The sequence below is a fragment of the Anthonomus grandis genome, chromosome 15, assembly GCF_022605725.1.
Source record: "Anthonomus grandis grandis chromosome 15, icAntGran1.3, whole genome shotgun sequence".
Classification (NCBI taxonomy): domain Eukaryota; kingdom Metazoa; phylum Arthropoda; class Insecta; order Coleoptera; family Curculionidae; genus Anthonomus; species Anthonomus grandis.
The window spans coordinates 2,391,799-2,407,745 of NC_065560.1; the positions used below are offsets into that span (position 1 = coordinate 2,391,799).

General features: G+C 29.7%; 1 protein-coding gene across 3 annotated transcripts in view; it reads right to left on the reverse strand.

Moving 5' to 3' along the window:
- The window catches only part of LOC126745006 (protein obstructor-E), a 32,139-nt gene extending 22,648 nt beyond the window's left edge, over positions 1-9,491 (reverse strand). For all 3 annotated transcript variants that reach the window (XM_050452646.1, XM_050452645.1, XM_050452644.1), the window contains exon 1: positions 9,324-9,491. In XM_050452646.1, the coding sequence (XP_050308603.1) occupies positions 9,324-9,372 (49 nt within the window). In that variant the 5' untranslated portion in view covers positions 9,373-9,491. The remainder of the gene's footprint in view (positions 1-9,323) is intronic.
- Positions 9,492-15,947: the final 6,456 nt, after the last annotated feature.

Sequence of the window (15,947 nt, forward strand, 5' to 3'; positions counted from 1 at the left end):
AAAAAAAAAAAATGCTTAAATCCATATAGAAATTGCTCACTAATTACTCTCACGAAAGTTTACAAGTTAACCTTCGAATGCACATTATTATCGGAATTTTATTGGTTAATACTAATTTAACATTATTTGTGCCTTTCCTTAGCAAACGTTGGAGTGCCAGTGCCGGCTACTTAATTTCGCATTCAATGGCGAAGGTCACCGAGTGAAGTTAGTATGCGAGATTATATTCAATTTTAAAAGAATAAAATATTATGAGATTACCGGAGTCTACAGTGTACATTGTGAATTTATTTATGAACATCACTCAGTACACACAACTCGGTATTAATAAAAACGGAATGGAATTATAGGGCCAATATCAGTTGGAAAACTAATCCTCTTTGTAAAATGTTATGCCTGAATGACAAGCAACTAGTATAATGTCATATTCTCTCTTATAGGCTTCACTAAGCGTAAAGTATTACAACAACCGGGCATTTGCATAAGTGCATTGTCGTAAGAAGAAAAAGACTCATTTCAATTGTGGGCTGGGGCATGTAGGATAGCCGTTGTCGTGGTTGCATTTCCTGCATACTTATGACTTATTTTTTCAATTATTACCTAATTAATGAATCATCAGGTTTTACTGTTACTGCCTTAAAGGTCGATGAAATGATGTGGCATTCACTTTATTTATATTGTCCGTCCTAAATCCATCAGAAACATTATAGTGATTGATATTTAACAAATAATTCATACTATTATACATGGTTATAGCCAGTATTATTGCTGTAATTAATAAAAGTAACAACCATTGGTTGCATATGACATATGCTCTCATATTCTTGCTATGTAAGTACCGCGCGCCGGTCTATTGGAAAGTACCACAAAAGAAACAAAAATAACCGTTGCGGACATATGGCCTGCAATAAAATATAGTTGTTATTAAACATTTGTGTTTAAAAGCGATTTCTAGTAATTGAACAGCAGTAAGTAAAATTGATTGGAAATGCTTGCTTAATAAAATACAGGGAGATGAAAAATGACGGTTTTTCTATAACCAGTTTGAAATCTACAACTTTTATAATAAACTTAATTATGTTATCTTTTAAGGGTTAATTGAAAGAACTCATCCATTATCTCAAAGAGACCTACGTAACTAGAGAAAAAATAAAAAACTCCTGCTAAGTACTGGTCATTTAGTTATAAGGTCTGATGATGCTTTATAAGCGAAACATGTAACCTGAGTGACACATAAAAAGATGTTTCGAGTCCAAGTCCTAAATTTTTTTTTCTCTTTTAAGGGTTAAGTTGGATTTTAAGGGTTTTTAAGCGTTAAGCTTTTCAAAACATTTTTTCCTTTATTGCCAACGTTTCGGCCTACATTCGGCCTTCTTCAAGGCGCACAGAAAAATGAAAAGCTTCTCATAAGAATTTAAATTGTGGTCACATAAAATGTCTGCCATCAATAAATAATTGAAGGGATAAAGAATGTTATTAACAATGTATAAATCATCAATAAAGGAAATTGCATTTAAAGAAGACCAGAGCAGATAAAGAAACGATGATTTTCAACGTAAATAAAAGTCAATTAAAAAAAACCCTTTTGTTGGGCGCCAAAATTGCGAACTTTCCAATAAAATATTCGCGTTTCTGTTGCAACACTATTAAACCGTGAATTAAGGAAATCCATCATTTTAACATATTGGGTTGTTTTATGACACCAGCACTCTACAGGGTGGTCTAGTTTAAACGTAATTAATTTTAATACGTGATATAAAATTTAAAAAGAAATAGACTTTCATCATAAAATTTTTCTCAGAAATGTTTAATAAAAAAGATACAGGCTGTTATAGTTAAGAATAATTATTTGTTTATTTATCATAACTTTTAAACTATCAGCTCAATTTGAATTAAATTTCGCATGCAGATTATTGTAGTGAACTATCAGTTACTGATGAAGCCAAATTAAAAAAAAAATGCCAGTGGCTTAACATACGGGTGGACTTGGTCCTTTCATATCTCAAATCTGCGAGGTGCTAAGATATTTTTTTATAAGAAATCAACTGTTAGATTCTCCATTTAATTTGGAAAAAAGGTTACTCTTGCAAAATTATGATTTAAGGCACTGTTTTTAATATAACTTAGTTTAATTGTACAGAAATGCCAGTTAAAATGCTGCAAAAACTTGCAACATTTTAGCAGGTATTTCTGAAACACAAGGAATTTAGTATACCATAGGTTCTTTCTTTTAAAAAATCCAAAAATTAGCAAAATCGGTTAACAAATAAGAAAGTTATGTCTGTTGTTAGTCTCTGGACACCACCACAAGCATTTAATTAACTAAAATTATTTGTAACTGGTATTTTTAAGTCAATTGGAGTGAAACAAAAACCAGCACTTAGAGAAACTCTTTGTCTTTCTAATGCAGTTTAAATTAAGAAAATCGTTTAAAAAATGAATAAAATATAGTAAAATGAACCGCCTGCATATAAAATAAATCCTCTGCGATCAGTAAAAAATTGAAGGAATGAAAAATGTTATTGACAATGTTTAAATCATCAATAAGGGAAATTGCAGTTAAAGAAGATATCCAAATTTTCCTGAGCAGTACCTTAGTAGACTATAGCGTAAGAGGTGAAAGAAATCTATAAGCATATATAGTGAGATAAAGAAACCCAATTAAAAAAAACCCTCTTGTTGGGCGCCCAAATTGCTAACTTCCCAATAAAATATTCGCATTTATTCGTACAATAGGAAAAAACATGAAAGGTACAGAACTTTTGTGTTGCAACACTACTAAACAGTGAATTAAGGAAATCAATCATTTTAGGTCGTTTTATGACACTATCACTCTATATTCCTTAAAAGTTCCTTCCTAGTCCTAAGAAGTTGTCGTTAAAGCAAACCCACAACTGATTGGGACAACTAGTGTAACAGCTTACTTTTATTCGATTGCATTCAACTGAATTTATAGGAAATATTAATTTCACAAAACGTGGCAAATGTGCTGCGTTCGAGAACTCCCTAATGTCAAAACTATTACTCTTTAAAGAAGAAATTATTAGATAGGAGAATTTACTAAATAAGTGGGTTTTTGGATTCACCAACAGACCCATATTAAATTTTGAATAAGAGTACGAATAATATTGTTACATAATTACAGTCGAAAAAGTGTTAAAAGCACGCTATTAAGAAAACGACATACTTACGAACCTCTAGTTATTTTCCTACATTCTCCTATTTATATTTTTCAATAACCTGTTTAGTTAGTTGTCTTATTACGTTCCTCTACTTATCAATCTTTTGCTTTGAAGACTTTAGAACTTAAAGTCGAATTTGGTAAGTTCAGACGTATTATAACGATATTTTAATAAGTTACACGAGAGTCAACGTTGGTTTATCCTAAGACTACTATGGGTCTAATACAAGTTGTATGAAATGTTAGAAGGACATTTTTAATTTAAAATATTTTTCAATTATTGCTTAGCATGGATCAGATGGAGATACGAATAGACTCTATAGCCAAAATACGATGGAAATAAGTATCGGAACTATAGTCGAATAAGCAGCAACAATTCATTACTGTCTTTAACTGAAAGAGAGCCATATAAGTGTAATAGTTTGACGATTAGTAGAGTCGTATTAAAATGCCTGAATTAGTGTTCTATAAGCTGTATGTTAACTACATACAGTTTATACTACTACATACATTCTATGTTTTTAATTAAGAACTCTTGTAAGAAAAATTTATTTGCTGTAGCTGTGGTATAGCTACAGCAAATAGTCATCAAAAGTCACAGTCATGAAAAATACAGCACCGTATAAGGAATTTAGTTTGCTATAAATATATTTTTTAAAGATCCAAAAATGAGTAAAATCGGTTAATAAATAAGAAAGTTATGACTGTTTTTACTCCCTGGACACCTGTAATTATTTTAACCATTTATTTAATTTTAAATTATTTGTAACTCTGTTATTTTTAACTCAATTGGAGTGAAACAAAAACTAGTGCCTAAAGAGATTCTTTTTCTTTCTAATTTAGTTTGAACTAATAAAATCGCTATAGTCATAAATAAACTCATTGTTGTTTTATTATACACCAACCTTTGTTTTGGGGTAACTTATTAAAATGTAGGTGGACCAATGTTATATTACATCCTAAATTTGACTGTAGGTTCTAAAGTCTTTAAGGCAAAAGATTGCTTACTTAGGAACGTACTAAGATAATTTAGTGGTTTGTAAAACTGTTAATTATAGTGGTTTCTACCATTTAAGGTCTAATCATTAAGTTACAGCTTATTTGACCGCAGTTCAAGACACTTCAAAATTATAAATAGGAGAATGTCCTAAAATAACTAGAGGTTTATGGAATCTAATCGCTTTATATTGTTCTGTCCTATTTAGATCTCACTGAATTGTTGCTGCTTATTCGACTGTACTTCTGATACGTGTACGTATCAAGTGTCAAAAAATTAAATTGAGGTTAAGGTGAAAAGGAATGAAATCTGTCGAAATAGTTTCTTTATTTTAAAGCGTAAGCTAGATCCAACTTATACAGCTAATATCATTAGCTTACCCTTGTACTAAGGAACTTATCAATTTTGTTATCACATTTCACTTCTGAGCATAATTTATCAACTATTAGTTCCATCCTAATTGAAAGCATGAATGTACCAAAACGGTGTTGCGTTCCAGAATGCATTTCTTGTTTTTTATTCACGATTTTATCCAGAAATCAGATTTTTTTATTATCCTAATTCAAGAGTTTCAATCTTTAATGCTTTAAGGTATATTAACTTAAGACATTACAAAATTAAAAAAAAAGCCTCTTATGTTGGGCGCCAAAATTGCTACTTTCCCATTGAACGATTCGCATTTATTCGTACAATAGATTTTTATGTTTTTTCTTATTATGTAGTAAGCAAAAAAGCATGAAATGAGTGGAGCTTAAAGGATAAAGAATTCTTTATTATCTCTAGTTGAAAATATAAAAGAGTTTTGTATATGAAAATGCATCATGCAATTTTCCAAAATTGCTTTTTAAAAAAAAACTGTACAGTTAATTAAAGAAATTTATTAATACGTTATACTAATAAATGAAAATCCTCTGTCTCAGAATAATACTGATGAATTTTTAAATATCTATAATAGAGTATAGACCTTATTATACCAGTCTCCTCTATAAACTGAGGTAATAAATACTAAAAATCCAGTTTCATCTCACTGTAAAGGTCCGATGACCTCCTCGACATAATAATAGAATTTAAATTATTATTCTCATGAAGAAAAACCACTCAGTAAAACCTGAGAGTTATATTGGCAAAGATCCCACTCAACGAATCCATTGTTGTGGTCAGAAAAAAAAATTATAATTTTTCGCTCACTGATCAACCTGAATAATAACGATAATGCAGAAAGCGAAACTAATAAACGTGCGAGGGATCATCTCATGTACATAATAACAATTTTTACAGACCAACAAGTAAATTATATATTACGAGTTACTTTTATTTTGTCCTACATACATACATATTTGTGCACGTTACAAAGATTTCTAGCCAGACAAGTTCTGTCTATAAAACGACTCAATGCAATAGTTGTGACATACAATTCACTTTACTGGTTCGGTTCAGTTTCTGTAACGTGATGGTTTTTAGATTAAGGATGTTAAATATTGTTCGGTATTTATCACGTTATATCATAGAATTTAATATAATTGCGCCATTACGAATTATGCTTACATCATCACTGTTGTAGGGCAAACAGACTGGTTCAGACCTTATTGGTTCTCATTAGGCCAACGAACTGTTACCGACTCTCTATGGTCAACGAGTTTCCATTATTAGTATAAAAAGACCTAAGTTTGAACTTCATAAAACTGAGGTAAAAAGAGAATAATCTGTTAAGAGTGTACTCCTGTGCTTTGAAGATATGAAGATCGAAACTGTTGAATTAGCATATCAACAGAAAATTGTGGTTTCTGGACAAAATGGTGAACAAGAAACGAGACAAATATTCTGGAACACAGCACATTGGCCTCGAACTGATAAACTTTATTCGTTTATCAAGACCACTCCATATTAAATTTTGAATACGAATACGAATAATATTGTTACATAATTACAGTGGAAAAAATATCGCTATTAAGAAAACAACATACTTACGAACCTCTAGTTATTTTTCTACATTCTCCTATTTATATTTTTTTAAATATCAAAACCAACGTTGGTCTGTCCTAAAATTACAATGCGAAGTTGTATGAAGTAGGATTGGATGGAGATACGAATAGATTCTATAGTCAAAATACGATAGAAATATGTTTATAAGTCTCGGAACTACAGTCGAATAAGCAGCAACAATCCATTACTGTCTTTGAAGTGAAAGAGACGCATACAAGGCAGTCAAATTCTATGAACCTCTAGTTATTTTAGTACTCCTGTTTATTAATTATTTTATGCCTTAAAGTTAATAGTTTGACGATTAGTAGAGTCGTATTGAAATGCCTGAATAAATGTTTTATAAACTGTATGTTAACTAAAATTCTACGCACCTCTATCGTGAAAAATATAGCACCGTACAAGGAATTTAGTATGCTATAAGTTATTTTTTAAGAAAAATCCAAAAATGAGCAAAATCGGTTAATAAATAAGAAAGTTATGGCTATTTTTATTCCCCGGACACCTATAATTATTTTAAGCATTTAATTACTTAAAATTACTTGTAACTCTGTTATTTTTAAGTCAATTGGAGTGAAATAAGAACTAGTGTTTAGAGAAACTCTTTGGCTTTCTAATGTAGTTTATATTAAGAAAATCGTTTGAAAAATGAATACAATATAGTAAAATTAACCGTCTGGACATTTGTTTATAAACGCCCATAACTTTGGGTTTGATGATACATGTTTATAATGAATAGCTACAGCTATAGTCATGAAGTGAATAGCTCTTCGTAAAAGAGATTTAGAATGTCACAAGTTCTTTTTTTTAAAAGATCCAAAAACTAGCAAAATCGGTTAACAAATAAGAAAGCTATAGCAGTTTTTATTCCCTGGACACCTGTAACTATTGTAAGCATTTAATTAACTAAAATTACTTGTAACTTTGTTATTATTAAGTCAATTGGAGTGAAACAAAAACTACTGCTTAGAGAAACTCTTTGTCTTTCTAATGCAATTTAAATTAACAAAATCGTTTAAAAAATAAGGAAAATATAATAAACCTAACCGCCCTGACACCTCTTTTAGAATCTTTAGGACTTTTTGCTCTATGTCTCATAGTTTAGGCGCACCCTGTATAAGGAACCTGGGCAAGATACAGTCAAACGCTTTTGTTAAATCCCAAAATAGACCACCGGTGTATTTTCCCGTTTCAAGTGTATTTTCCCGAGTCAATTGTACTTCTACAAGAGCTAAGTCCAATGGGAATTTTATTATTTGTGACTGTAGTATTAATTTTTTTATATATATATATATTGTATCTGCAAAACCGTGAAAGTTATTGACAATTGGAGCATAGATTCGTCTAATAAAATTACTTAACACCTGATTCATCTCAGCATCAGAAACTGGAACCTTTATTATGTGATTGCTTCTGAATTCGTTGACGGAGTTGTGAAAGGTGCTCAAATGAAGGTCGGAATGTCACATGCCAAAAGCTGCCTTAAAATTCGTCAGAAACTACACACTAAATCAAATGAATAACCACACTTGTATCGTCAGCAATGTTTAAGGAACTCTGGATTTTCGTTTATATAGATAATGAATAATGATGATATTTTCTGTAGCTGTAGCACAGCTACGGCCATGAAGTAAACAGCTTCGTAGAAGGGGTTTATCAAGCAAGGTCCAACTTCTTAATTAAAAACTCTTGTAAGAAAAATATAATTTTCTGTAGCTGTGGTGTAGCTACAGCCATAAAATAAACAGCTTCTTACAAGAAATTTAATAGGCTTTAAACTGATATAAGAAACTTTTAAAAATATTAAAAGGACTTTAGGTAAAATGAGATCAAAGTCATAAAGGTCAAACTTCATAATTAAGAATTCTTGTAAGAGAAACATTATTTTTTGTAGCTGTGTGTTACCTATAGTCATGAAATAGACAGCATCGTACAAGGGTTTTAAAATGGCATAAGCTTTTTCTTTTAAAAGACCCAAAAACTAGCAAAATCGGTGAACAAATAAGAAAGTTATGGCTGTTTTTATTCCCTGGACACCTGTAATTATTTTAAGCAATTAATTGAGTTAAATTACTTGTAACTTTGTTATTTTTAACTTAATTGGAGTGAAACAAAAACAAGTGCCTAAAGAAACTCTTTGACTTTCTCATGCAGTTTAAATTAAAAAAATCGTTTAAAAAATGAACAAAATATAATAAAATTAACCGCCTGGACACTTGTTTTAAACCAAATAAACGCCCATAACTTTCGATCTAGATAAGATCAAATAACTAGAGAAGAAAAACAAATTTAGTGGTAATAGTGGTTACCAAAACGTTTAATGATGATAGCCTTTGGCAATTTAGTGCGCATTAATAATGTTTAATTTTTTCACAAGCAATCTTGATGAAGATTATTAAAACACGCTTTTATGCCTACCTTACACAGAACTCGAGATATCTTAAAAAATAAACGGTTTATGTATAGGTCATATTTAACCAATGAATGAATGTATTTATTATATCGGGTATCTAAATTTAAAATTTAATTTTGGTAGATTCAAAAATTTTTAACAAACACTCTGTAAGCTATGGTACAAATTTCGTAAGTCTAGGTTGAATCTGTAGTTAACAGAGCACTTCATTATCAATTTCACAATTGATCAACAATCACATCACAAGACACCAGACAAATATTTCAAGTGTCGATGATGTTCTGTATTGAGCGAAACACGTGTATCTTTTGGCTTTATATGAATATAAGAATATTATGATTTAATTTTAGTTTTTAATAGAAGGAAAATCAGGTAATGTTCATTAATTTAAACGTGTGCTCAAATAGGAGGAAAGTAAATTTCTTCCCACAAAAGAGGGTTCTACAAGAGGCAAAAATTAATACTGGCTTATATTTTAAAACGAAAACACCTCAAAATATTATGATAAAACATAAACCAATAAAAACGTTTACCTTATCGAGTGAAGCACCCCCTATAACACGGAACATAGTATATATCACTAGAAAAGTGAACCGGCGATCGAGAAAAAAAAATCGAACAACCTAATGGCACAAATCACTTAAATTGTAAAGGTTCCAATGGGCACACGATGCACATCTTTCACCGCGATTTTTTTCTCGATGGCCGGATCATCCTTAATAGGTGTGGAAAAAAGCACGAGAAGTACGTACCAGTAAAAGCCAGTGCACTGAGCACTAAAACGCACACGAAGCTCTTCATGTTTCAATCTGTTCAAGTTTAAAGAAATTATTAACTGAGCGCAAGCGACCGTTGCAAGAGAGCTTTATAGGAGAGAAGGTATTTTACCTCCCACCCAGGCTGGTACAATGCCGATGATAACTCTTTCCTGTTACGTACGTTGTGTACGCGAAGAAATCACGGTGGTTTGGTTTTTGAATTTCAATTTTCGAGGGTTTTTTTGGGACGAGAAAATTTGAATTTTTCATTCACTCATCATACCTGCTTAGAAATGTGTTTGAATGCCTCTTTTATATTCCGAAGTGTCATTTTTACATAGCATGCCATATCCGCTATATACCTATGAAGTTCAGAAGGTGCAAAAGATATCGTTTATGTTCTATGTGTATACATAACGCATAGAGATGAACTTTATTTATATACATATGTTCAAGTGTAAGTATTTTGTGTATATATCTCGTGGATATTACCGTCGCCTGCTAATATCTATACCTTCGATATATACATCGTACATGCACAACATACATATGTACGATATACATATACATGCATTTGCTACTTGAAATTAAATTCTCCAGTAAGAAAAATGTCAGTATCTTGATTTTTACTGTTTGAATTTTGACCATTTTTTTAATAGTTGCTTGAAGACCCTTAGAGTTAACTATATGGAGACAAACTATTTTATTTTTTCCAGGCACTCCAGTGAGAAAAATGTCAATATCTTGATTTTTACTGTATGGATTTTATTCATTTTTCCAGTAGTTGCTTGAAGACCCTAGAAACCAATAATTATAACATTTTAGCCACTAAAAATCAAGATATTTAGGTGCTAATGACAGAAAAATTATTTTATTTTTTCCAGCCACTCCAGTAAAAAAAATGTCAGTATCTTCACTTTAAGTATATGGAATTTGATCATTTTTTGAGAGGTTTTTTAAAAAACTTTGGAATTTTCCAGAAATCAATAATTACAACATTTTAGCTACTAGAAATCAAGTTATTCAGTTGCCAATAAGAGACAAATTATTTAATTTTTTTTAGGCACTCCAGTGAGAAAAATGTCAATATCTTGATTTTTAGGGAATGGATTTTAATAATTCTTTCACTAGCTACTTGAAGAGTCTTTGAAATAACTTAGAAATTAATATTTAGAACATTTGAGCTACTATAAATTAGGATATTCAGTTGCCAATAAGAGTCAAGTTATTTTATTTCTTCCAGGCACTCCAGTGAGAAGAATGTCAATATCTTGATTTTTACTGCATGGATTTTGATTAATTCCTTAAAGAACCCTTGGAATATCACAAAAATCAATAATGACAACATTTTAGCCACTAGAAATCAAGATATTCAGGTGCCAATAAGAGTCAAATTATTTTATTTTATTTTTTCCAGGCACTCCAGTGGAAAAATTGTCAATATCTTAATTTTAAGTGTACGGATTTTGATTATTTTCTGAGAATTTCTTTAAAGACCCTTGTATTATCCCAAAAATAAATAATTATAATATTTTAGCTACTATAAATCAAGATATTTAGTTGCCAATAAGAGCCAGATTATTTTATTTTTTTCCAGGCACTTCAGTGAGAAAAATGTCAATATCTTGATTTTTACTGTATGAATTTTGATCATTTTTTAGTAGTTGCTTGAAGACCCTTGAAATTTCCCAGAAATCAATAATTACAAAATTTAAACCACTAAAAATTAAGATATTTAGGTGCCAATGATAGTAAAATTATTTTATTTCATCCAGGCACTCCAATGAGAAAAATGTCAATATCTTAATTTCTAGAGTACGAATTTTGATCATTTTTTGAATAGTTGCTTGAAGGCCCTTGAAATATCCCAGAAATCAATAATTACAACATTTTAGCCACTAAAAATCAAGTTATTTAGTTAGAAATAAGAGACAAATTATTTTATTTTTTCCAGGCACTCCAGTGAGAAGAATGTCAATATCTTGATTTTTACTGTATGGATTTTAATCATTTTTCCAGTAGTTGCTTGAAGACCCTTGGAGTATCCTAGAAACCAATAATTATAACATTTTAGCCACTAAAAATCAAGATATTTAGGTGCTAATGACAGAAAAATTATTTTATTTTTTCCAGGCACTCCAGTGAAAAAATTATCAATATCTTGACTTTAAGTATATGGATTTTGATAATTTTTTGAGTAGTTACTTGAACACCCTTGAAATATCCCAGAAATTAATAATTGCAACATTTTAGTCACTAGAAATTAAGATATTCAGTTGTCAATAAGAGTCAAATTATTTTATTTTTTTCCAGGCACTCCAGTAAAAAAATGTCAATATCTTGACTTTAAGTAAATGGATTTTGATCATTTTTTGAGTAGTTTCTTAAAAACCCTTGGAATTTTCCAGAAATCAATAATTACAACATTTTAGCTACTAGAAATCAAGTTATTCAGTTGCCAATAAGAGACAAATTATTTAATTTTTTCCAGACACTCCAGTGAGAAAAATGTCAATATCTTGATTTTTAGGGAATGGATTTTAATAATTCTTTCACTAGCTACTTGAAGAGTCTTTGGAATAACTTAAAAATTAATATTTAGAACATTTGAGCTACTATAAATTAGGTTATTCAGTTGCCAATAAGAGTCAAGTTATTTTATTTCTTCCAGGCACTCCAGTGAGAAGAATGTCAATATCTTGATTTTTACTGCATGGATTTTGATTAATTCCTTAAAGAACCCTTGGAATATCACAAAAATCAATAATGACAACATTTGAGCCACTAGAAATCAAGATATTCAGGTGCCAATAAGAGTCAAATTATTTTATTTTATTTTTTCCAGGCACTCCAGTGAAAAAATTGTCAATATCTTAACTTTAAGTGTACGGATTTTGATTATTTTTTGAGAATTTTCTTAAAGACCCTTGTATTATCCCAAAAATAAATAATTATAATATTTTAGCTACTATAAATCAAGATATTTAGTTGCCAATAAGAGCCAGATTATTTTATTTTTTTCCAGGCACTTCAGTGAGAAAAATGTCAATATCTTGATTTTTACTGTATGAATTTTGATCATTTTTTTAGTAGTTGCTTGAAGACCCTTGAAATTTCCCAGAAATCAATAATTACAAAATTTAAACCTCTAGAAATTAAGATATTTAGGTGCCAATGATAGTAAAATTATTTTATTTCATCCAGGCACTCCAATGAGAAAAATGTCAATATCTTAATTTCTAGAGTACGAATTTTGATCATTTTTTGAATAGTTGCTTGAAGGCCCTTGAAATATCCCAGAAATCAATAATTACAACATTTTAGCTACTAAAAATCAAGTTATTTAGTTAGAAATAAGAGACAAATTATTTTATTTTTTCCAGGCACTCCAGTGAGAAAAATGTCAATATCTTGATTTCTAGGGTATGGATTTTGATCATTTTTTAAATAGTTGCTTAAAGACCCTTGAAATATCCTAGAAATCAATAATTACAATATTTTAGCCACTAGAAATGAAGATATTAAGTTGCCAATAAGAGACAAATTATTTTATTTTTTTCACGCACCCCAGTGAGAAAAATGTCAATATCTTGATTTTTAGGCTATAGATTTTAATAATTCTTTCACTAGTTACTTAAAAAGTCCCCGGACTCTCCTAAAAATCAATAATAACAATTTTTTAGGCACTAGAAATTAAGATATTTAGTTACCAATAAGAGACCAACAATTATTTCATATTATATAATATAGGCAGCATCCCAATAATTTGGAAAATCGAACCAGTGGCTTCAAATATTAATAAAAAGTTTGAAATGGCTTTAATTACCTAAACAATAATGAGGATTTTCTTCAAATGCCTGGAATGCATGAGAAGTTATTTGAAAATAGATGGCTACATTCATCCATGGATTTCCAAGTATCTCTCTCCATTAGTCCAGGCAATTGAAGTCATTTTAAACTCTCTCCTAGTATTTGAAGTTATTGGTTATATCTATTTTGTTATATCTATACTTTATTATATCTATCTATACCCAGGTAGCACAAGGATATTTCATGCATATACCCAGGATATCTTATTGGTGTCATTATAAAACATATGCCAGGAATATCTTTTTATTTTCCAAAATATATGCTAGGCATATCTCTTGATAAGAATCATATCAAATAAGAGTCATATCAAATAATGCTACTGGCATATTTTACCGATAGCGAAATCGAATATTCTCTGCATATCTGGTAAATATATGCCAGGAAAATTGCTTTGATTAATATTCTAGGCGTATTGAAATATATTTTGCTAAATAGAGAGAGATATGGATGGCATATTCCACGGCTATTGGGTGCTGTGTGGGAAATCCCTAAAAAATACAAAAAGTGTCATAAAAATGCTTTAAATAAATAAGAAAAGTCTTATGATAAAACTACTAAAAGACATTATATTTGGATAAAAAGAAATTTTCTACTTGCATAGGTTTCCAAATGTTCAAAAATTTTTCCAGGGAATTGAAATAATTTTCATTTTATTCCAGATTTTTGCATATCTTCAAGGAACTTAAAGTGATTTTTCACGTTTTCCAGGTATTTGGTTACCGAAATTTTTTACATTTCCAGGATTTAAATAAATCTGTTCTTAAATCCTTGGAAGAAACACAAAATTACATCAAGTACCTTAAAAGAATAACGGAATTCTAAAAACTAATCAAATTAAATTCTAAAAGATAAAAATTAATTTTCAACCTTTGTCGGTTTACAAAAAACCAAAATTTACAAGGAAAAATATAAAAGAAATTAACAAAGGCTGAAAACTAAAAAAAAAAATTGTTTCCAGAAAAAATAAAATAATTTTTAATTTTATTTCAATTTTTTAGGTTGGCACTATTTTTTACATAGATAATACTTAAATCTTTGCAAAATGACCTTTACAAAAATTACAATAATAAAGACAAGAACACATAATAACGGTATATTCCTGAAAAATAAAAAATAATTTTATAATTTCTCGAGTTTTCAAAATTACCAAAAAAAAATAAATAAAGCAAACTAAAATAAATCCATGTTTTCCAGAAAAATTAAAAAATTATAATTTTATTCCAGGCATTTGTCGTAATTTGTTTTTAGGACTTTAAAAACCTTTGGGGAATTTTTGGATCGCAAACCCATTGATTTTGTTAACGTCTTATTTAATTCGTTTACTTCAGATTTAAGTAATTAATTTAAAAAATTTTATTTCCGGTATTATCAAGGAATCACTATGTAAAAATTTGGAAATAAAATACTTTTTTGTATTGAACCGATTTCTAATTTTAAATCCATTAGACGATACTTAGCCTGTCTCGAAAGTAAAAGCAGACTTTATGGAAATAATGACATTTTAGGTATCATTAAAATTAAAATTTTTTTTAAGTAGCTTAGGATTATTAAATAATTTTCATAATACACGTCATGTAATAGGAAATAATAGTATATTAACCAGTAGGTAAACGGTGTAATCCTTATTGACTTTTATTGGTATTTTAAAGAGAGTAAAGCAAAGTATGATTTATGTGTTTTGGCACTTTATTTTAGACGAAAACAGGTTTTAAAGAAATTCCATATCATATTTAACCTGAACTTAAGGAAATTATATATTTTTAGGTCAAGAAAAATGACCGTGAGCTCAAGAATGGGTGTTGCCAATTTGTGACAACTACACAAAAAATTACAATATGGGCTCGTCAAGGATTCTCTCTAGTTTAATGTGTTTCACGAATATAAAATCCCGAGAAGACTATATAAATATAATAGGTGTGAATTATTTTTTTTTTAGGCCTACTTAAAATATATAAAAAATTCCAAGTTAAGATTGAACAGCTATTGTTTAGGTCAATAAAATGTTTTAATATACACAATTAATGAATGTTGGTATAGTACTTAAAGGGGTGTATTAAAACCTATGTTTAGTTTTATGAATTTGTTTCTAATTGCTAATTTGTTTTAAGTCTGATCTTTCACTTATTTTATTGCAAACCATTTACAAATTGATATACTTTTATGATAAAATGTAAGACAAGACTAAATTGTAAACAGGTAAAGTTAGCACTGATCCCTGAAAGTCTGAGCTACTGAAGTTTTACTTGACATAAAGGTAATTTCGCACTAGTGAGTAATCCAATCAGTTGATCAAGGCAATGCTAGGGAAAAGACAACTAATTGCCTCCTTGTAAAAGAACATTCTTTTGTATGTCGACTAGAAGGACAAAAATTAAATCAAATCATTTATTTCCATCGACATCATAACAATGTATAGGAATTGTCAATAAAAAACTACAATGCTAATAAAAATAGTATAAAATTACAAAGATATAAAAGGAAACAAATTTAACTTAATTTAGTCAATAAATCTACAGTTAAAGCACTCTGTCAACCAGTAAAAAGGACAGTCAGCTAACATAATCCTAAGAGCCCTCTTAAAAGTTGAAAAAGTCTTAGCTCTTTTTATTCTACATGGGAGACGATTAAAAATTTTGATAGATGTAATTTCCGGACCATCCTGTACCTGCGACAACCGGGTAAAAGGGATGTATAATTTATCTGGAGATCTCATGTAGTTTGAAAGATTTTTATGTACTTGACATGCGC